Source organism: Rhinolophus sinicus, chromosome 4 (assembly GCF_057876585.1).
Source record: "Rhinolophus sinicus isolate RSI-liver-muscle chromosome 4, RSI-T2T, whole genome shotgun sequence".
NCBI lineage: Eukaryota > Metazoa > Chordata > Mammalia > Chiroptera > Rhinolophidae > Rhinolophus > Rhinolophus sinicus.
In genome coordinates this window covers 37,463,012-37,485,941 of record NC_142504.1, presented here as the reverse complement: position 1 = coordinate 37,485,941, position 22,930 = coordinate 37,463,012, and the positions used below count along the sequence as shown (strand labels likewise).

Genomic DNA, 22,930 nt, shown 5'->3' with positions numbered 1-22,930 from the left:
TATTGTTTTCATTGCTAGCTGAATTATAGTGTATATTGCAAATGTAAATATTGCTTCACTGAACGAGTTTTCTCTTGCCTACATGGTTGAAGATTCAAAATTTTAAACATTAAGACTTGCATTGATCAAATATATGGTGATGGAAGGAGAACTGACTCTGGGTGGTGAACACACAATGGGATTTATAGATGATGTAATACAGAATTGTACACCTGAAATTTATGTAATTTTACTAACAATTGTCACCCCAATAAATTAAAAAGACTTGCATTAATATCAGTGACAAAAGAGAGTATTTACCTCTGGTATTGCCTATTTAAAAAGAATACTTGGGAAAATTCTGAATTACTATCTGATAATTTTTAATCAGTTTTGTTATTTGCCTTACAAGTGGCTGTCAGTTTACAATTGAGCCATCTAGGGCTCTTTCAAAAATCCATTTTGCTTGGCCTTAAGGTAGTTCCATTTCCAGTTTTTTGAGATACCTCCATACTGATTTCCATAGTGACTGCACCAATCTGCAATAATAAGGATTTTTCCAGAAATTAATGGAAGCTTGTTCTTTATATGCCAAGATCATTTTCCATTGCTCTGGCCTCATCCAGTTTTAGAATGAATTGTAAAGGCTAAGATGCTTTTATACTTACTTAAAAACGTTCATTTGCCCTATAAAGTTAAGAGACCTCATATGACCGAGAAATAAACACTTTCAATTCCAAAAAAAAAAAAAAATATCCATCTTGGATCATTTAAAAATAAAATGACCTACCTATAACTTTATTACATAAATATATACACAAACAGAAAGAGAAAAGTAGCAAAGGCAGAAAATTCACCTTCTACATAGTTGTTAACACCTCAGTTTTTATCAGTCATGATAATGTAGTTCAGTCATCAAAGAAATAAAAATAAATACAAAGGTGAAGTTGGAACGAGGGCTAACATGAAAAAAATGGAGGAATAAATGTCATATTCATGGATTAGAATTATATTCATTCTTATCACCAAGGCCAATTCATTTGTTTAAAGCAGGGTTCAGTAATCTTTTTTTGTATGAGGGCCAATTTCCACATTAATAAAAGGATTGTAAAGTTGCATTTATCTTTATTTGTTTTTAAAATTATATACTTTTGGGTCAGGAAATATTATATATTTAGCATGATTAAGCATTGTTTTATTACATATCCATCCCTTTGTAGATTCTTCTTTTGACTGAAATTTCAGAAACTAACACCTAGTATCACTCGATGTAATATGATTATAATGGTGCATTTGAATAAATTTTGTTTTTGAACAAAACATTTTATTTTGCTTATTTGGTATTGTCTCAGCTGTTTTTCTAAGCTATTTAACAGTAAAATACTTTCTCTTAACATTTATTTTAAATACATAAATGTTATTTATATTTATAATAAATATATTTAAATAAAATAAATATTTAATATTATATATTTTAAAATGAAAGTTTTATTTCAATTGCAAATGAGAACCTTTTCTACAGACAAGCACTGCTTGGGCCACTTTGAAATAATGTGAGCTTTGTCGTGTGTGTGTGTGTGTGTGTGTGTGTGTACACTTTGGGCAGCAACTGTGCTAAGGTTTTAAATTTTATGTGAAAAATATTCACCCCAATTATACTTCATGTCTACTGCCCCATCATTTTTCTATATTTATGAGGCTGTCTGTGAAAACTCATAACCAAGCAGGAAAACCAACTGGCTGAATCTCTTCCACCTGTCAGATCTTGTCTATAATCAAAGGAGTAGATCAGCATGTGCTACAAGGAGCCGAGATGTGCTGGGTCTAGGCAGGTTCTCTCTGGGTCTCTGCTTTTCCATCTGTAAAATGACAGAGGTGTTGAAATTTGACTGCAGATAATTTGGAATCTAGTGGATTGTCATTTGGTCTGGATGCTTCTGGTTGCTTGTAACTGACCTAGAATGAGAAATTATGCTTAAAGCAAGTAATGCCTACAAATAAGTGAAAATATTTTGGTTTAAAAATTTTTCATATGTTTCACAGCCAAGATAAAAATAATATGCATAACCAGGGCATAAAGACTAACAGCTTGAAACAAAAACACCCTAATCTATAAATTGAGTTTTAAAAGAGATTTAGTAATTATTTTCTACTTTATACCAGGAATTGTTTAAGTCATGACATAAATCTAGATATATCTCATTTGTTAACGTTTTTGAAGTAAAATTCCTTTAAATACGATTTTCCTGGATATTGTTTTTACTTTGGTAACTTTTTGATTACATGAATGACTACAAATAAAATATATAACCTTGTTTTCAGAGCAGAGATAGTAAATGTGGTTTAAACATTAAGAATTGGTATACTTAATATTTGTAATGAAAAACATTCTGTTCTGATTTATATTTCAATTCTGAGAAATTTTCATTCTTATTGTCATTGTATTGCAGCTAGGGCATTATGTTCTAATATGGTCTTCAATTGGGGTACCAAATTATTTATCTTTTTGGATATGTGTTTCCAAATTTAATATTTGTTTAAGATGTTACAAATGGAGGTTGGAGGATAAAGAATGAATGGTAGAGACATAAATGCAGTCAATAGCACAATTGTACATAACTCCTTCCTTATGTATTAATATATTACTGTGTTTAGTTTTTGTTTGGTTTCGTAAAGGTTCTAAGTATTTGGAAAGGTGTGGGACCATGTCCTATTGGAGATTTCAGTGTTTTCTTATGAGAGAAGAAAATTCCGTTTGTTATGAATGTGACTTCAGAAATTTAGCTTTGGAGTTTTCCTGTATAAATATATGAAGAATTTCCAAACAACATAGTAAGAATTTATAGTGCTTTTCCAGATGGCTATTGTTAAGCAATAATTGGAAGCTGCTTTAGGAAATAAAAGTATTTTGCATAGAGTAGGCATTTAGTCAACATTGGTTAAACTGAATAACATTTTACCAAATATCTAAGTTCTAGTCTCATAATTCAGAAAAAAACAACAACATACAAACTCTGACTCTTCTTAGGCCAAAACAAGAGGACTGCTCTTTAAAATGAATTTGTTTGTAACTTTTTAGAAAAGTTAGCAGTAAAAATGTGTATTTTTAAAGTTAAACTTTTTGAGTTCAATAAGTAATTTTCCTAACCAAGTTTATTAATTCTGAGGTGCAAATCTAGCAAATTCAGTTAAGCTTTTCTCATTTTGTGTTCTGTTACCAGTTTATTATGTTTGAGAAAGAATGATGGAGATAGAAGTAAATAGGGAACAACTACTTCTTACTTATTTCAGTGACTTACATACATCCTAGTCTCTCCAATAGAATAGGCTGCAAGGAACCAGCTTGAGTTACATGCTGAATGTAGCTCAGATTCATTTTACATGAGTTTAGTGTTTACTGTGTCAAAATTATGTGTAGCCATCTTACTTGGGGTATTCAGTTTGCAATTATAAACTTGATGGCAGGTTTCTTAAATATCTGTGTGTTGTTGTTGTTTATTTTTTTTAAAGAGATTTCCCAAAGTTGCAGATGGCTGGCTCATCTCCAAATACCTCTTCAAGGTACTCTATGCTGGTGATGTCTCCCGCCACTGAGCTGCTCGGGAGCATGGAATTGACTTACTGGGGAGGGCTGTATCAGTTAAGTGATCTTTTTTAGTACATTGCATGGGTTTTGCAAAGCTTTCTGGTTTTGGTTTTGTTAATTCAGAGGGCACAAGTATGCTTGTACTAATTTTTAAATTAAAATCTTTTTTGTAAACCCACACAATATAATAATCCTTTTACTCTCCTTCCTCTCCCATGTGACCCCCTCCATATTTCTATTAAGTTCCATGGTTTTAACACTATTAATCAAGTATATGTGTGTTATTAGAACCCTTAATGATATAAGAGTTATTGGCTATTTCCTCAATTTTATAACTGCTGTGTAGTAATATTTCTATTACATGCAAACCAGGGGCTGGGGCAAGCTGTGTAAATTTTCCGAAATCACTCAGTAAAACCTACATGAGCACTATCAATGGTAACTGCTTTGCCATTTTTGAACCATTAGTGGGAATATATTCCTTAGTTTCCTTTCTCCCAGGGAGAATGCATTCCTTTATTCACTTATTCAGAACTTTTTTATTGAGTTGCTGCTGTGTGTAAAACACTACTAGGCCTCTGTACTTATGAACTAACCTTTTATTATGTTTGTTTAATTAGAAAAGAAATACTCATTTTTAAAGATTACAGTAAAACTTAATCACTAGTGAAACAAATCACGCTTGATTTCTTCAGGTCTACACATTTATATGTAGCTCTGTGTATGGAGTTCAGCCTTTGGTATTCTAATTTAATTTGCTGGTAATCTAAACCTTATATTAAAAATGCTGGTGGAAGAAAATAAAAACCAAAACTTTTGTACTCTACTTGGAAAGATGGTAAAATTACTGGGATAAGTAAGCCTATGAAGTCAAATTCAGTTTTCAGATTCTTGGATAAACCTGTTTATCTTAATTTTTTGTTCTGGAAGATTAATAATTGACTTATTCTTATGGTATAGATACATAGTTTCGATATTTGTGATAAATTCCTTACCAGTGAACAAGATGTTGTTAGTAATAAAAGATAATAAATACATTTTATGTATTAGTAACTGTGATTCATAGTTGCTAAATGATTTCCTTGAAGCATCCAATAAGTAACATACAGAGCTAGCAATATAAGTACAATTATCTAGTCTAGACTCATACTTACTAAGATTCAGCTTAAAGTGTAATTAAAGTTATTTTTAAAGTATTTAAATTTGTTTTCTTTTTTAGAACATTAATATGAGAATTTATTTCAAAAATTAAGGTCATGATTTTACTTTCAAAGCTGAGTGATCTAAATAAATATGAACCTCAACCAATACTACTACTATTTTTAAAAAGGAAATAATTCTAACCGCTTACAGAAGTGGGAATTTTCTCTGTTCAGTAAAAAATAGTGGAAAATTTTAAACTGATTTTATAAATTAGCAGTAAGAAACTTAGGATTGCTGCTACAAAGTTTAAAGTTAAATATCTATATATTAATATAGATATTAAATATCTATATATTATTATATTGGCAACAATAAATCCGTAAGTAACCTATTTCCTTGAAATATCTGAAAATATTTGCAGTGATATTGGAATGATTTATTAAAATTTGATGTGACTATTTATACTGCTTGTCTAGATGAATAGCAGCTCTTTGGTATTGTCATCTAGGTGATATATGTTAATGTTAAGAGAACTTCAGCTTGTGAGACCAGGTTTTCATTTGCTCTTTATATAGCACAAGTACAAAGGGTGGAGAAAGGAAGGCACATAACAGATTCATTTATATTTTATAGTATGTTATCAAAAGATAATGTGTCATTAACTACTATTTAGTAGAGAACCACTTTGGAAATTTTAGTTGTTCTTCTCAGAAGGTCTCATTCTGTCCATAAAATAAGATAAACAAAACACAAATGTGTTACATGAAGTGAATAGATGTCTAACTTAAATAATGTAGAAGAGTAATTTTAGAATAACATTGGATCCTAGAGATCACATACTATTTTTAGGTGCCGAAATTGAGGCAGTTTAGTGGGAAAGACATCACGTAGCTGGTTTGTAGCAGATCACCTTTTAGTATAGAAAACTTTTCACCACTTACTTCTCTGCTTAAAGTGAATTAGAGTTGGATTAATGGAATGGGAATAAGTTTTGAAAAGCTTGTTTAACTTTGTAATTGGTAAAAAGTCAACTTCTAACAATATATATAATTGAAAGCATATTCTACACCTATACTCGTCAGGAGCTTTAAAAAGTGAATTGCTAATGACAACATATTTCTTCTCTGGAATAAAATTTCTTCAAGATACAGACTAGTCAGTTTCTTGTAATGTGATTTGCTTTTGTGGTTACTTTTAAAGGAAATAAGAATATCTTGGGAGTGATTATTTATTACTTTTTAAAGGCATGATCAGCTTGTAGCTTTGCTTTTTAATTTTCCTGTTGAATAGTGGTTACAAATAGCCCGAGTACATCTTTTGCTCTCAGTTAATCTGTGTTTAAGGAAAAGCGATGTTCAAGTAATAATATCTCAAATAACCAGTTGAGTAGTACCTGTATTATTTTTAATTAAATTCAACCCTTTCATAAATGCAGAAATTATTTAGTTATTTAAATAGAATTCTAGGATGTACAGACAATTTACGTGACAGTTTGTTTGGAAGTTTTTAACAAGGGAATCCACTTTCTCTTAATCAAAGCAGATCCTTCAGAATATGAAAAATTCAGTGTCTTGATTTAAGAACTTCACTTTGGAAATGATATACATGGAAGAGGAAGGAAGGCAGAATCAAGCCAAGTCATCCTCACATTTAGTTTGTTGAGTAGATAGAAGTGTCATGAAGATATACTGGTTTATTTCAGGACCTGCAAAGTATGATGATATGGCATTTGGTTAATTACCTAGTTTCTTGTTTTGTAATCTGGGAAATCTTTTCATTCTCTCCTGTGTAAAAGTGTTATAGATAGCATCTCCTACACACAGCAAGAGTCCCAAGGATTTAGTGCCCATTCCTTCTCTGTTTAACCTAATTCTAGATTTTTAGTTTTTCTATATCTTTGTTTCTTTTCCTCCAAAATCGGACTTTGTTATATTCTTTTGGTTTTCAAAAGCTCTACTTTAAAACCTCTCATAAATTTTCTTCAGCCATGTCAGACTCAGGAAATTTAAAATAAAGTCACCAGAGAAACCTTGTGATTCTACCTTTTTAAAATTATGGAATGATCCCAATTGATAGAAGCCAAAGAAAAATTCGTTGAGACTAGGTATATTTTAGGGAAGCAAATTTAGAATGGTTGATATGGGCCAAGGTTGGATTAGGGAGTAAATTTTAAAGACTTTTCTAGATTGTAAGAAAATGATGGGAAAAACTTAAGTTTGTATCTCATTCCCACAAGGGGAGCTTGGGTCCCTTAACTATTAGTGTGATAGTAGTAATAACAATACCAGTAATTATTTACACCTGTGCTAGACTGTATACCAATTGCTGCACATACATGATCTAATCTACAAGTGTTATCATGTAGGTACTACAATTGTCAATTTTAGAAGAAACTCAGACTTACAGAGTGAAGTCATGTGCTCAAGATTACATAGCTGGAAAGTGATCTAATTCAAGTCCACCTGACTCAAAAGCCCATCCAAATGGCTAACAAATTGATGTCATGAAAATTGCCCTAAAGACAAACTATATTGAGAAAGTTCCAGGAACTTTTTCAACTAAAGAAGAGAGGGGGCAAAGGAAAGTGATGGGGAGAGATTGAGAGGAAGAGGGAGATTATAAATATTCCTATAGATGTTTGTTTGTTGGTAGTAATATTTGATTTTAAAGAGACATTTGAGTAAGGATTTGTAGATGCCTTTATATTTTTATTTATATATATTCAAAAGTAAGTATATTTGTTCAGAATATTTGATATTTGTAATCTAACATGGAGTCATTTTGATACCAGATTGTCATTGAACTGTCACAATAAAAATATACTAATTAGATTTTTTAAATTTAAATTTTTACATGCATTGCAATTAAGATAATTTGTTTTGTGCTGATTTACCAGTTGATTTGCTTAACAAATATTTATTCAATGCGTACTGTGAACCAAGCACGTGTCAATGCTAGAGGTCAATTTAAAGACAAAAGCCCTGCCTTAGTGATTTTACCACCTGATATGTGAGACAATCAAGTAAACAGGCAATTAAAAGGATAAGTAAGCACAGGGTGCTATGCCAGCAGATAGGGAGGGACTGGCTCACTGTAGGAGAGGAGGCCCTTAAAATTTCCTGAATTATAGGAGTTACCTATCACCATATATATAGGCTTTCTATTGGTTGATTAGTCATATAATAGAAATACCAAGGGTATCTTTTTAAAAACACCAATGCCTGGCCTCTCCCTTAAAGATTCTAGTTATTTGTTTTGGTGGAACCCATGCATAAGTATTTGTTAAAAGAAGCCAGTTACTCTTCTGGGCTGCTGTGGTTGGAAACCACTCAAATATCATTTCAGACACTGCTCCATTTAAATGATGCTTGCTGACAAGAATACTTTTTGATGTTGCTTAGAGAGGAGTTGTTACTGGGGAAAGGAAGGTTTGAGATAAATAATTGAAAACAGAGAGGCACAGATTTAAAAATATATAAAAGCTAATCTTTCTACATTAAGATTAAACAACTTCCCTAGGTAAGATTAATCATTCCAGACAATTGAAAGTATTAAGATGCCTTTCATATCCCATTTAAAAATACTAAGAGTACAAAATGGTTCCCATGGATCTACTAAAAGTCCCACATAGAAATATTAATATAAGAAATACACAAAAGAACATTTGTTCATGAACAGACACATAATTACTCAAATTTGAAAGGTTAGAATAGTAAATGTCTGAAGGACTTTTTATGGATTGGTGACTAGAAGAGAGCAGATAAATGATAGTTCTAGGCAAGCTTTATGGCTTTATAAGTGAGAATGGTTGGGTAGAAGATTATGAATGATTAGTGAATGTGGGATTCTAATTTATTATGTTTACTGATAGGATAGACTATACAGTATTTCATTTGTTTGAAGTATCTCTATGAAGAGGAGAAAAAGGGTTACTTTTTTTTCTTTCTGTTTTTCTGACTAGAGAAAGCTTTAGAATACAACTGGTGACATTTAAATTAATGTTTAATTAGAACCACAAGGAAAATTATCTGTGTGATACCTAAAAGAATATGCTACAATAATAGGATGTTAAACTGCAAGAGATTTTTTTAGTATCTCGACCCTTTTTACTTCATTTGGTTTCATTTTATTGTTGAGGAAACTGTGATTCAAATTCATTAAATAAATTGCCCAAAGTAACACAACTAGGTAAAGGTAGAACAGGACTCAGTTTAAGGCTTTTTGACATTGAGATCAGTGCCCTTTCCACTACTATACCACACCATAGAGTTCTGTTCGTGTATTTTGAATTTTCTAGTCTCGTTTTCTTTTATTTTGTATTACAATTTGTCTCCTGAAGGTCAAGTAACCTGGTTTGGTTATGAAAGTCCTCGTAGCTTCTGGGACTATATCAGAGTGGCTTGCCGAAAAGTTTCACAGAGTTGTATCTGCAGCATTGAAAATATGGAAAATGTCAGTTCCTCTAGAGCTAAGGTAAGATGTAAATATTAATATGCAATGTGTATAATCCTAAGCAGTTTTGACCCAAATGGAAAATGTTGAGCTCTTTGCTATCTAAAATACTTGTTTTCTTTGTTGGAATTAAGCACTTGACCAAATGTAACATCTTTCAGAGGCTTGTTTCCTTTTTTTTTTTAATTGCATGTAGTTATTTTAGAATGCTCAGGAATCTTCACTTTTGCCTTATGAATAGTAGGAAGGTACGAAGCTAGTCACTGTAAGTTTCTTTTTTGAGAAGCACAATGAAATATTTCCTATTCTGTGACTTTTCTGCACTTCTTGAATTACCTAAATCGGTGGCTTTCAGTGTCCTGCAGAACCCTGGGGATCCATAATATCAAAACTATTTTCATGTAATACCAAAATGTTATTGGCCTTGTGCACTGTGGTGACCTTTGCACTGCTGATGCAGAAGCAATGGTGGGTAAAGTTGCTGGCGCCTTAGCATGAATTGAGGGAATGGTATCAAACTATACTATTACAATAGTAAGTCATTGAATTCTTCCCCACCATCAGTTCAGCCTTAAAAAAAAGCCACTTTCACTTAAGAATGTCCATGATGGTGTAGTAAACCTTATTAATGTTATTAGTCTCAACCTTTGAGTACCTGTCTTTTTCATATACTGAATGACAAAATGGGAAGTATGCATAAAGCATTTCTGCAGCATATTGAAATATGATAATTGTCTTAAGGAAAAGTATTCATGCAGTTGTTTGAATTGCAAGCCAAACTAGACACTTTTGTCACATAATACTATTTTTATTTGAAAGAAAAACATAGAAATTATAGTTTTTTTAGACTTAGACATTTGGCAGACATTTCTTGAACACAAGGAGCCTACTACTTCAAGAAAAACAGCTGACAGTATTTGTTGCCAATAGTAAAATCAAAGCTTTCATGTAAAAATTAGAATTTTTGAAAATTTGTATTCACCATCTTAAACTTGGTAACTCCCCAATACTTAAAGACTTTCCTGGTGACATAGATGTTGATATTACCACGTGTATCTTTTAATTGTTTAATGAAATGTGGCGACACTTGATAGAAGACCAGGATAACTCATGTTTTTCAAATGAACCAATGCATAGAATTATAAAGTCATGCATGAGTAAAAGGGTCCATTCAAAGTGGAAAGATAGATCAGTGGATTTAATGTAATACAGTATGAAAAAGCTCACTGATATGGTTATAAATTCTATGTTGCAATTCACCTTTAAGAAATTACTACTTACTGACTTTCGATGCAGAACCAAAGAATATTCACAATTATCTGCAAAGGCTATTAAAATATTCCTTTCTCCAGCTAGGATCTGTGTGAAGCTAGATTTTCTTCATATGCTTCAATCAAAACAACACATTGTAACAGATTGAATGCAGAAGCATATATGTAGTTCTTTTTTATTAAGCCATACATTGAGGAAAAAGTGTAAAATATCCACTTTTCTCACTAATGTTTTTGTTTATGAAAAGATAGATTTTTGTCATTAAAATGTTATTTATGTTAACATAATGCATTTATTATTTTAAACTTCTTAATATTTTAGAAGTTTCCAGTTTGACTTCTAATACAGCGAATATTGATAGCTATAACCCATGTAAAGGCTCTTTGGAGTCCTCAATAATTGTTAAGATTATAAGATGTCTGAGCTGCTGATAAGCTGTATCCACTTTAGTTCAGGAGGTTTTTTTTAAATTGGATTGTCATAGTAGCTTTCCTTACTATTTTTGACACTTAATTACACAATGAAACAAAGTAGAAAATAAAGATTAAAATAAGTATGCACAGTTTTAAGACATAATTTAATTCATTATTTCACAATTATAAACTTATAAATTACATGTCTGTATAATAAGCAAGAGTATAATAATCATCTTTCAAAAGCGTAGTTTCTAAGTTTATTGTTCTGTATCCATTTTTATTTAGCATTTCTTTTTTTCTCTTGGAATATTTTTGGCTAATTCAATTTCACAATATTGGCTAATACATACAGAAATTAAAGAAGGCATTTTGTATAACATTAACTGAATATTTAAGTTTTTAAAAATGATTTATAATATTTAAGTTTAGTGACATAATTAGAAACATATCTAAACAGCTTAGAATTCATAATATGGAATTGTGTTTTTGGATACAGTTGATAGCTATGATTTTTGTCACCCTCTGAAGCTGTAGAGTTCACTTTCTTTTTTTTCTTTTTAAATTTTATTTTATTAAATTTATTGGGGTGACAATTGTTAGTAAAATTACATAGATTTCAGGTGTACAATTCTGTATTACATCATCTATAAATCCCATTGTGTGTTCATCACCCAGAGTCAGTTCTCCTTCCATCACCATATATTCGATCCCCCTTACCCTCATCTCCCACCCCCCACCCCCCGCCCCCCTTACCCTCTTGCAACCACTAAACTATTGTCTGTGTCTATGAGTTTCTGTTTCTCATTTGTTTGTCTTGTTCTTTTGTTGTTTTTGGTTTATATACCACACTTTCTAAAACCACTGCTTCTTCCTTCACTGCCTCCTGCCAGTCTCCAAGCAAGGGGCTGTCTGAGCAATACTTCTCCTTTAGTATCTTCTCTTTTAGATTGAATTACTTTTCTTCTCTGCCTTACATAATTTTTTACACTGATAAATGCCTTCATTTCTAATCAATTATACCTATATTTTTAATTAAAAACTTTTTCTCATAGATGTTTCATCTTGTTTCTTTATTGTATATTAACAGATTTTTTTTTAGTCACAACTATTGAATTTACTCATTTATTTACTTACTAATTGTCTAATTGACTACAGGTTTTAAAAATGTGAAATTTGAATTCTCTTTTGCATCTTAATTGAGTTTGTATCAGTTTTCCTCTCATATTTTCCTTGTGGTTTAAGAATAATATCTTGGTTTCTGTAGCTTAAGATTAAAAGACTAGCTGTTATTTGAATGAATCAAGTCTATAAAAATAGAAAGTACCCAGGTGAAATATAAACTTTATTTTCAGATTAAAAGTAGGAGAGATTAACATGACAAGTATATTCTGAACTCCTTCAACACAAGGAGAATATATTTATAGAACTAGCATATCCCCAAATACAAAAGTAGTCAAGAAGTTAATAAACATTGGAAATGTAGTATTTGGACCTGAGTGTACCAAAGAAACCCAAACCCTGGCTCACCACCTCTCTTAATGAGACTCTTGGGATTAATCACTGGAAGATGCTGCCTAGCAGCGAGAGTTAATACTTTTATTCTGTGACAAACAAAAACAAAAAAACAAAAAGCGGTGTTGAGTATCAAGACACCACAGAACATTTCACGTTCCAAATACTGCCTTTATGTCTTTGTTTTGATCAGGCCTCAAACAAATGCCATTTACTGGGAAAAGAGAAATCTATGATTTGCCTGGTTATACTGTGAAAAATCTACAGGTGAAGATTTTCTCTGTCTTTATTCATTGCAGTAGGAAGAGTAAAGTACTTAATCTACTCAGTAAATCACACCTGCCAAGTATCAGGATTGAAAGATTAAACAAATAACCTCTGATGGCAGGTTTATGGGGCCTTTGAGCTTCAGTCTGGAGTGACTCCAGTACTTTCATCTAACCTCGATACTTATGAAAACATACTAGAATCGAAGTACCAAATTTACATGCTAAACAACGTGCAACTTAGTATACTTGATACCAAAACAGATTCATTTTTTTATTTCTATATAAGAAGCCAGATTCACTCTGATTACCCTTTTAGGATTATGTGAATGACATTTGAAGCAATGGAAGACAATATACACTGTGGAGCGATGACTAATTTAGTATAGAAACATTCTTTTTTTTTTTAGAGTGGAATTATTATTATTATTTTTAATTAAAGTTTATTGGGGTGACAGTTGTTAGTAAAGTTATGTAGATTTCAGGTGTACAGTTCTGTAATACATCATCTTTATATATCACATTGTGTGTTCACCACCTAGAGTCAGCTCTCTTTCTATCACCGTGTATTGATTGGATCCTCTTTTACCCTCATCTACCACCCCTCCCTTTTTTAAAAAAATATTTTATTGGGGAAGGGGAACAGGACTTTATTGGGGAACAGTGTATACTTCCAGGATTTTTTTCCAAGTCAAGTTGTTGTCCTTTCAATCTTAGTTGTGGAGGGTGCCGTTCAGCTTCAAGTTGTTGTCCTCGAGGAGTTGAACCTGCAACCTTGTGGTTGAGAGCCCACTGGCCCACGTGGGAATCGAACCGGCAGCCTTCGGAGTTAGGAGCATGGAGCTCCAACCACCTGAGCCACCGGGCCGGCCCCCCCTCCCTTTTTTTAAATTAAACTTTATTGGGGTGACAATTGTTAGTAAAGTTACATAGGTTTCAGGTGTGCAATTCTGTAATACATCATCTGGATATCACATTGTGTGTTCACCACCCAGTCAGTTCTAGAAATGTTCTTTAAATTTGAGTTGATTAAAGTTGAGTTGATTGAATCAGGATTGTCTGTGTCCTGTTACCACTGTACAGTTTAGAGTCACATTGTAGAAACTTGTCACCATAGGAGATCTGATACTTAGTCACTCTAAACTAAGACCTATGAAATGCAGACTATTCCCTTTCTTTGCTTAGTCTGTGACTAGTTGAACGTATTTTCCAGTGTATAAATATTACCTAACAAGTGAATGGAATGCTTGAATTGAAGATCTTGTCTGTAATCTATCCATCTCAGGTATATTTACAGCTAATTTTTTCTATAATCAGTGATTCTGGAGCACAGGCTTTCTCTACATCAGTTTATTTAGGTTTCAGACTAGAATTAGCACTTAGAAAAATAACTTCATCTCAACAGGCACTTATTTTACTTTGTTCTGAACTCGCTGATCTTTCCCATCTGCTATTGTGATGATGACTGATAAGCATGATATATGATCTCTGACAGAAACTCCCCTATTTGGATACTTATTTACTATTGTCATTGATCTTGCAGATATTTCCATTGAATTTTTGTGGCATTCCAAGTGATTTCAAGCTCAAGAAATCCTTTTCCCTCTTAGGTTTTCCTTTTTGGCCTCAAAGTATGAGCTCTGTTCTTGAGTTCTTCCTACCTTCCTAGGTATCAATTTTTGTGTGTTTTTCTTTTTTTTTTGGGGGGGGGACAGTGTGTACTTACAGGACTTTTTTCCAAGTCAAGTTGTTGTCCTTTCAATCTTAGTTGTGGAGGGCGCAGCTCAGCTCCAGGTCCAGTTGCCATTGCTAGTTACAGGGGGCGGAGCCCACCATCCCTTGCGGGAGTTGAACCAGCAACATTGTGTTTGAGAGCCCATGCTCCAACCAACTGAGCCATCCAGGAGCTCAGCGGCAGCTCAGCTCAAGGTGCCATGTTCAATCTTAGTTGCAGGGGGCGCTGCCCACCATCCTTTGCAGGACTCGAGGAGTTGAGCCAGCAACCTTGTGGTTGAGAGCCCACTGGCCCATGTGGGAATCGAACTGGCAGCCTTCGGACTTAGCACGGAGCTCCAACCGCCTGAGCCACCGGGCTGGTCCTTTTTGTGTGTTTTTTTCTTGTTTTTAAAAACAGTTAAACTGTTTTAGGCTAGGTTAGGCTTTGCTAGTTTGTGGTTGCTTACCCTGTACATTCCTTCTGTTATTAAATTTAATATATTAGACCAATTTCTGAGTAAACTAGTCACATCAGCCAACCATACATCCCTCCATCTGATAAATTTGTATTGAGCCACCTGTATCCTGACAGACCTGTGATACAATCTTATGACACATGTCCCTAATCCTTCCCAGTCTTTTTGTCTTGTGTTCTTGTTTGCATTTTCTCTTGTTCAGAAGCTGGTCTTGTCAGTGGTCTGCCCTAGAGGTAGGTTAGCCAAATTTTCTACTGAAAGAAACAGAGGCAGAGGGGGTATGTACACCAGAGTTATCAGATACTCAAAATTTACAATACGATGTAGTATTGTAAAGAGGCCTTTTTTGATCATTTTCTATTACTCACAAATCTGTCTCCTTTTTAAAACATGACTTGATATTTCCTATGCTTAGTTCTTTATTGTGATGGCCCCAAACCTGGAAGAATGTCAGAAATACTTGGGAAGATTTAAAAATAAAGAAACAGTTTCCCAGGCAGAAACCAGAGATATGCCCATTTGTTCTACACTTTATCCATTTTAAATACTAATTTCATATAACTCTTTCTAAAATACTGTATTTCTCATATCATTTCTTTTTTCCAGCTCTCTCCCTGGTGATTCTAGTGCCTAGTAGCTATGAACAAATTATTTATCTTCTTTAATTTTATCCACTTATTCAACAAATATATACTGAGTGCCTACTGTGTGCCAGAAACTTATAAATACTGAGGATACAATGGCAGTGGTGAAAAAGATGGCAAAGAGCAAATGTTATGTACATTACATTTTAGTAATACAACAAACAAACAAATAACTGTATAAATAATATCTCAGGGGTCATGGGGGAAAAATGGAACTATTTAAGAGGTTAGAAAGTGCTAAGAATGGTGGAAGAGAGCACATTCTTTTAGGTAGGGTAGTTAGGGAAGGATTCTGTGAGGCTATAACACTTGAGTCAGGATATGAATTAATGGGAAGAAATGTGCTGTGCAAATATTAAGAGGAAGCAAGGTGCAAATTTGAAGATATGGTCATGATTAAGAGTTTGGATATCATTCTCAATGCAATGGGGAGCTACTTGAGGGTTTCTTTTTTACTTTTTATTTTTTTAAAGCAATAGTGTACTGTTAATCTGATTTACATTTTAAATGATCAGCTGGGTTCAGTATAGCAGCAAGTCGGACGCTAAACAAGCTGATCAAAGATTTCAGTCTTGTTCTAAAGAGACCACAGGTTAGAGTTCAAAGTCAGTAAAGTTCGAGGAGCCTCTAAACACTCCAGGCTTTTATTTGAGACCCCAGAAAGACTATGCTTTGGGAGTAAGGGAAATTCATATGAATACCAGCCCTAAAAATGTTTAAAAGCGGTGCCCTTAAATGGTGCAAGGTTAGTTTCAAGTTCACTGTCTGCCTACCAGAAGGAAACTAAATCAATCCTAGAGAAAGGTAGCATTAGAGCTGCCACAAATTTTCATACACAGTGTCTAGTATTCAATCAAAAATCATTGGGCATATCAGGAAACAAGATCAAATGACCAAAACTAAGAAATATGAAACAGACGATTGAAATAGACCTATGGGAGATGCAGATAATGGAAATTTAAGTAATTATAAGTTCAAGAAAATACAAATAAAGTTTAATAATAATAAAGAACTGGAATGTATAAGAAAATAAAAATAGAAAACTGCAGAATATTCATTTTTATCAAACACATACAGAACTTATACAAAAATTGATCATTTCCTGACCTATCCTTCATCTCAGTGAATTTCAGAGAATTGAAATCATATAGACTATGTTCTGTAACCACAGTAGAGTTAAGCTAGAATCAATAACAAAAAAAGGTAACTAAAAATGCTTATGTAAATAAAAATTGAGAAGGACTTTTAAATTACTCATGCATGAAAGAAGAAATTGCTTTTGAAATAAAAAGTTTTGGAAAGTAATGATAATACAACACATAAAAACTTGTGCTTAGTGGAAAATAGGCTTAAATACACTTTTATGTATTTTTTTAAAGAATAAAGGCCAAGAATTAGTGATCACAGCTTTCATCTAAAGAAGCTGTACTTTTTTTTTTTTTAAGTAATAAACCCAAATTAGAAGGAAAGAAATAATGAACAAAAATTCAATTAAATTAAAACAAATGTGCACTAGAAGAAAATCAACAAAACCAAAATTTACTGTTTTTTAAAGGATTAATGCTATTAATAAACTTCTGGAAAAACTATTTAAGAAGAAAACAAGAGAGATTATGCATTATCAGTATCAGGAATGAAGAAGAAGCCAACCCCATAGACCCTACAGAAATTAAAAATCCTAAAAGAGGACATTATGAATAACTTTATACCTATAAATTTGAAAATTTAGGTAACATGGGCAAATTATTTGAAAAACATCACTTACAAAACTAACACAAAAAGGAAGAAAATATCTGAATATTCTGATATCTGCTAAAGAATTGAATCTGTGGTTTAAAATCTTCCCCTTCCAGGCCCATTTTTAAATTGAGTTGTCTTTTTCTTATGGATTTGCAAGAATTCTTTGTATTTTATAAATGAGAGTCTTTTGTTAAATATGTATAATGCAAATATCTTTGCCCACACTGTGATTCATCTTTTCACTCTTAAATGATAGCAGTTCATCCCCTGAAATAAGAGGAAGAGTAGAATGTATGGATATTAAAATCAATCAGGTTGGTAGTTTGGTTTGTGAGATGAGTTTCCTGTCTTCTAGTTGTGTCTGTTTTTTTTGTTTCCTCAGAGTCAAGTAAGGATAGTTATTGTAACCTAACTCACACAAGTCTTGGGGAGGATTAAATATCTTAATGTGTATATAAAGCTCTTAAATCAGAGCCAAGCATATATTAATTACATTAAGAAGTATTGACTACTTTTAAATTTTTTTTCAAAAATCTTTAGTAGCAAACAAATTAGAATTTTTGTCTGAAAAACAAACAAAACAAAAAACAAAAAAACACACCAAAGAACAGAAAACCCTCAGTGGGTCAACATTATCTAACTGATAAAGTCTAACTAAAATGTTAAACTTAGTTTTCAACTTTCTCACTTCATGGTCCCAAAACCTTTATAAGTGTTTGTCTTCTGTACTAGTAAAAGTTCTTTTGTTGAAAAAAAGAAACTTAAAACCATCACAATTTATTATCGAAATATAACAGAGCACTTCATAAATATCCAAGGACAAGAAGGTGGATGCAGCCCAGTTTTGTATGGGTTGAAATTAATAAATCAGGAAGCAGGACTTTTCCCCATGTTTCTTACCTAGCAGTAGCATAGTGTCCTGTGTTTCACGTCTCTGGAAAGCAACTTTCCCTGCTTCTGTTTTGGTGAAATCTTGACCTTGTGATTCAGGCCACCATCACTAGTCTCTGTGTCTTTTAGATGAAATTTCACAAGAGAATCTTGAGACGGTTGGCCAGTGGCTTGCCTCTTCCTTCTTCTGTTCTAATCAGCTACAGCTAATTGTAGGTTCCCCTAGGCTTACTCAGCAAGACCAATGAAGTGATGAGCCCAGGGCAAGCTAAAAGGGGTTTTGAGCTTAATGGGCAAATTGACTGGCATGTTAACCATACCCATATCATTCCTGTATTTCCCAACAATACTGATGCTTCTACTCTGACAGATTTTACCACTGTCTAGGTTTACTACTTGTTTTTGATCCTTTCAATCCAAGAGTTTGGTAAATTCACTAGACTTGTAGTCATTTCTAAAAAACAATGCTTTATTCCTCCATACTGGTAGTCGACCATCATGTATATTGATTAGTGTCACCTTTATTCTCAACTGCCATTGCAGTGTTTAATTTTGTATATAGTCAATCTTCATGAACTTTGAGAAGATTTGTGAAAGGGTTGAGTGAAAATGAAAGTAATTGAATTTAAAAATTCTCACTACAAATATAATCTCTTATACTCTTTCGTTCTAAACAGAGTCCAGAAGAAATGCTTTGGATTATAAAAAAATTAATTGGTTACTCCCGACTATTGAATGATGTTACCCCTTTTTTAAGTAAAATTAAATTATTCACATTTAGTCAGATTTGTTTCTTTCTGTGATTTTTGTGCTAGAGTATGCTTCTGAGATATTTTTGTTGTCTGTTTTCTTCTGGTTTAAATATTTGGTAATAGTTTTTCAGAATTCTCTGGAAGCGCCAAATTCAGTAACTCATGATTTGGATACATGCTAAATAATGAAATTTGGTTCATTATTAGTTGTCTAAAACCTCCCTCTGGAAAGATAAGTGAGAAATTTTCTTAAGCAAGTGGCGTGAGAGTGATTATTTTTATTAAGGAGAATGGATTTTCTTCCTCATGTTTTATAAGGATACTCATTTCATTTAGCATATTGATTTGGACATGGAAATAGAGCATTATGTCTTCTGATACATTATAGGACTCAAAAGATATCTTTAACCCAACTACTCAATGGTTCTGTTTCTTTAAAAAGTTAATCTGACATGCTTAACCATACACCTTCAGAGAAACAAGATACATACTATGTAATCAAAATTTACCTATTTTTATTTACTTAATTTTGTTAGTCATTATCAAATGTATATTCTGAAAAAATGTTCTTTATATATTAATATGCTTACATTTTCAATGATGCAGTGAGCAAAATAAGTTTTAACTTCTATTTTTTTTCATATATGATTCTTTCTTTCTTTTAGGGTAGAGCCTGGATCAGAGTAGCACTCATGGAAAAACATTTATCTGAATACATCTCCACAGCTCTGAGAGACTTCAAAACAACCAGGTTTAAAATTCCTTTTAATTTTCAAATATATACTTGTAAGAGTCATCTACAGACTTAGCAATAAGAATAGAATGAAAACTCATTCCTTTCTAAAGTCCTCATTATTTCCTCCTTTTTGTACTAGTCAGATAAATCCACTGTCTTCTCAGGAAAATGCAGTTTGTTGACTAAACATACATCTATCTTGGTTTGTCTTTTCCGGCTTCACATTATGTTTGGAATACCTTTTGGAATTATTTCTAATTCTCACTTTTTCAGTACTTGAAGTTTCATTCTTTCCACAGACTTTTCCCTGACCAATTTTAAGAAAAATATATGAAATTCCTATAGTGTTCTTTTTCTTTCCTCACTACAATTTTTATTTCTTTGCTTGTAAAGAATATAAATGGCTCATTTACTTCCTTAATTTACATATTATATAATTAATGATTGCTTCATTGTCTTTTTAGGGCAGTCTGTACCACTGTTGTTTTACTTGGGTTGTTAAGAAATGATATACTGTGCCATGTGACAAATAGAACTTTATTAATTTTTTATGGTGGTAAAAAAAAGGCTCATATTAGGACAACAGTGATTCCTATTAAGCTCTAGTCTACTAATCTATTAATCTTTTGTTAAAGAAACCACTTTTCTCCATTTCAAAATTATTTGTAAATGAAAATATTCAAGAATTTCAATAACTTAGACATGTACTTTTTTAGTACAGTAGCCACTACTCACATGCCACTATGTAATTTAAAATTAATTAAGACTAAATAAAATTACTAATTCAATTCTTCACTTGGAATATCACATTTCAGGTGTTCAATAGCTATGTGTGGCTAATGGCTACCAAATTAGCACAAAAGAACATTGCTTCATCATAGAAAGTTCTGTCAGACAGCACTTGCCTGACTCTTAAATTGCCCTACTTATTTCCACCTCATTAATCATATTTCTGAAACAGAAGAAAAGAGTGACAGCTATAAACCAGTCTTGATAGAGAAAATTAGGCACATATGTAAAGAAATTATCTAGAATCTTGATTTCCATGTCCTAATGCATTATTTGATATTTTGGGTTTTGAGAAAATCTGGGCATTTATTATGACACATTCTTTTTTTTTTTTTATTAAATTTATTGGGGTGACAATTGTTAGTAAAATTACACAGATTTCAGGTGTACAATTCTGTATTACATCATCTATAAATCCCATTGTGTGTTCATCACCCAGAGTCAGTTCTCCTTCCATCACCATATATTCGATCCCCCTTACCCTCATCTCCCACCCCCCACCCCCCACCCCCCTTACCCTCTGGCAACCACTAAACTACTGTCTGATGACACATTCTTTTAGCTGACTATCTGGTACAAATAATGAGATCTTTACTTAGATGTGTCTGTTTTTAGATAATAAAATAGTAAATTTTTCACATGTAAGATAAATACTGTCATGATTATAAATTCAACCAGGATATAAAGAGTTTTAACTAAAAGAACTATTTGCATAAAGTAAATCTGATATGTACTTACTGAATTCTTTAAAAGCAATGTGCTACTCGTGTGCTATTTCTAAAGATGGACAGTGAGGTGATGATAAACTCTTTGATATTTGTAATGAACCTTATGAAATGAAGCATTTGTTTCTTTTATTTATTATTACTAGTAAATAAATTTAATTATGAAATATACTAAGTATTGAGGATACTAAGACTTTGAAAATAAGAATAGTGTCAAAAACTCATAGATGAAACCTAAAAATCCTAAATGAATCAAAATGAAGTTAACACTAATTATCTCCTGTGCAATAACAAGATTAAAGTTATGATAGTCTTTTCTAAATAGAAATTAAAGCATTAATAATATCTCCAAGCTGTTAGACATGTTTCTTAGTTTAGGCAGTTGGGTGGGGTAGAAATAACTCTTGAATAGACTATTTTTAGAATGGGAAAAGCTTTTCGCCTTGTTCTCAGTTGTTAGCTGTCCTTTTTCATAAAAAGGAAATGATTCAGCTCAAAAAGTCCATGAGGTAAAAATATTCTTATAACAATATATAAACATATATTATTCAAACAGAAACATGGCTTAGTATATGTTTATACACATACACCAATATATATACACACACATAGTATTTAAATGTGAATACAGTGACCCTGTAATTCTCAAGAAAGGAACTAAGTGGGGAGTTATTTCAGAATTCTTATTGTAGAAAGTAGCTAAAAAATGCAGTTGTGAAAAATAGTCTTTTTTAAACTACTTACACTATTTTTTTTTTACTGAAATCAAACCAGAGAAATTTCTTAATTATAAGTAAATGTGATTATGAACTTTTAGACAAACCATATTTATTTGGAAGATTAAGTTTGTAAAATACAAGCAAACTATTGGAAAGAATATTTACACCTTACCTTCTGTGTGGATGCTTCCTGACATAAGTGCTGTAGAAATGTGAAATGATCTCTAATCCTTTAAGAATCTTGAGAGTATCTGGAACAAGTGATTTCTTCTTGTTCTACTGTTTTCAGATAGGGTAATGATGTCTAAAGGTGATACAAGTTTTTACCCCAGTACAGAAGGAGCAGCTACATGAGCTAAGATAGGCAAACCTGAAGTACTAATCAGTGAAAAGCCAAGATTAAGGTTGTTAGGAGAACAGATATACAACAAATATTCATCTTGGAGTAAATGATAATGGCTCCAAAGTATTACAGAAATTCATGTGATCTGTTTGCTAAAGTGAAAGATGTCTTGGTGAGCAATTGAAAAAAAAAAATGAAAAAAAATCCTTGAAGAGTTTCATAATTCAGGGCTTGGTATGTTATTGGGCAATAGCCAGAGTTGGAAGTTGGCAGAGTCAATATTAGAATCCAAAAGGAAAAAAAAAAAGGAATTGTTTTAGTAGGTTACTTGGAAAACCTAGAGATAGAGAAGTAAGGTAGAAACTGAATTAATTTGTTCAAAGTTTTAATTTCCCCCCAACAACAGACAGAAAAATACTTAGAAAAGTTAAGCTGAAAAATACAAATGTGACATTTGAAACAAGATTGAAAATATTCTTGTAAGAATTTGAAGTAACAAATATGGAAAGTAAAAATTAGAGGTAAAATTAACTTTATAGAGACCTTTAAAATTGCACCACAGTAAATTTAATTTATAATGATAAAAGTATTCAGAAGAAATGTTAATTTTTCTCAATATTATCATAGGAGTAAGAGAAGTATAAAATAAAACTTCATAAATTACCAGGCTATCATGAAGTGAAAAAAAAAATGAGTTGATAAACACTTCCCTCAATTATAGAAAAGTAGATAGAATAGTGACAAATTACCAGATCTTTCAAGAGCTAAGAAAG

The 22,930-nt window shown here is 32.3% G+C and overlaps 1 protein-coding gene across 6 annotated transcripts in view; it reads left to right on the top strand.

The window, feature by feature from the left end:
- The window catches only part of RUNDC3B (RUN domain containing 3B), a 124,779-nt gene that overhangs the window by 43,756 nt on the left and 58,093 nt on the right, over positions 1-22,930 (top strand). For 3 of the 6 annotated variants that reach the window (XM_088797778.1, XM_074340689.2, XM_074340687.2), the window contains exons 3-5: positions 3,490-3,540; positions 9,048-9,181; positions 19,511-19,596. In XM_088797778.1, the coding sequence (XP_088653904.1) occupies positions 3,490-3,540; positions 9,048-9,181; positions 19,511-19,596 (271 nt within the window). Of the gene's footprint in view, positions 1-3,489; positions 3,619-9,047; positions 9,182-19,510; positions 19,597-22,930 lie in introns of all 6 variants that reach the window. The other 3 variants (XM_074340690.2, XM_074340688.2, XM_074340691.2) reach the window with 2 other exon arrangements.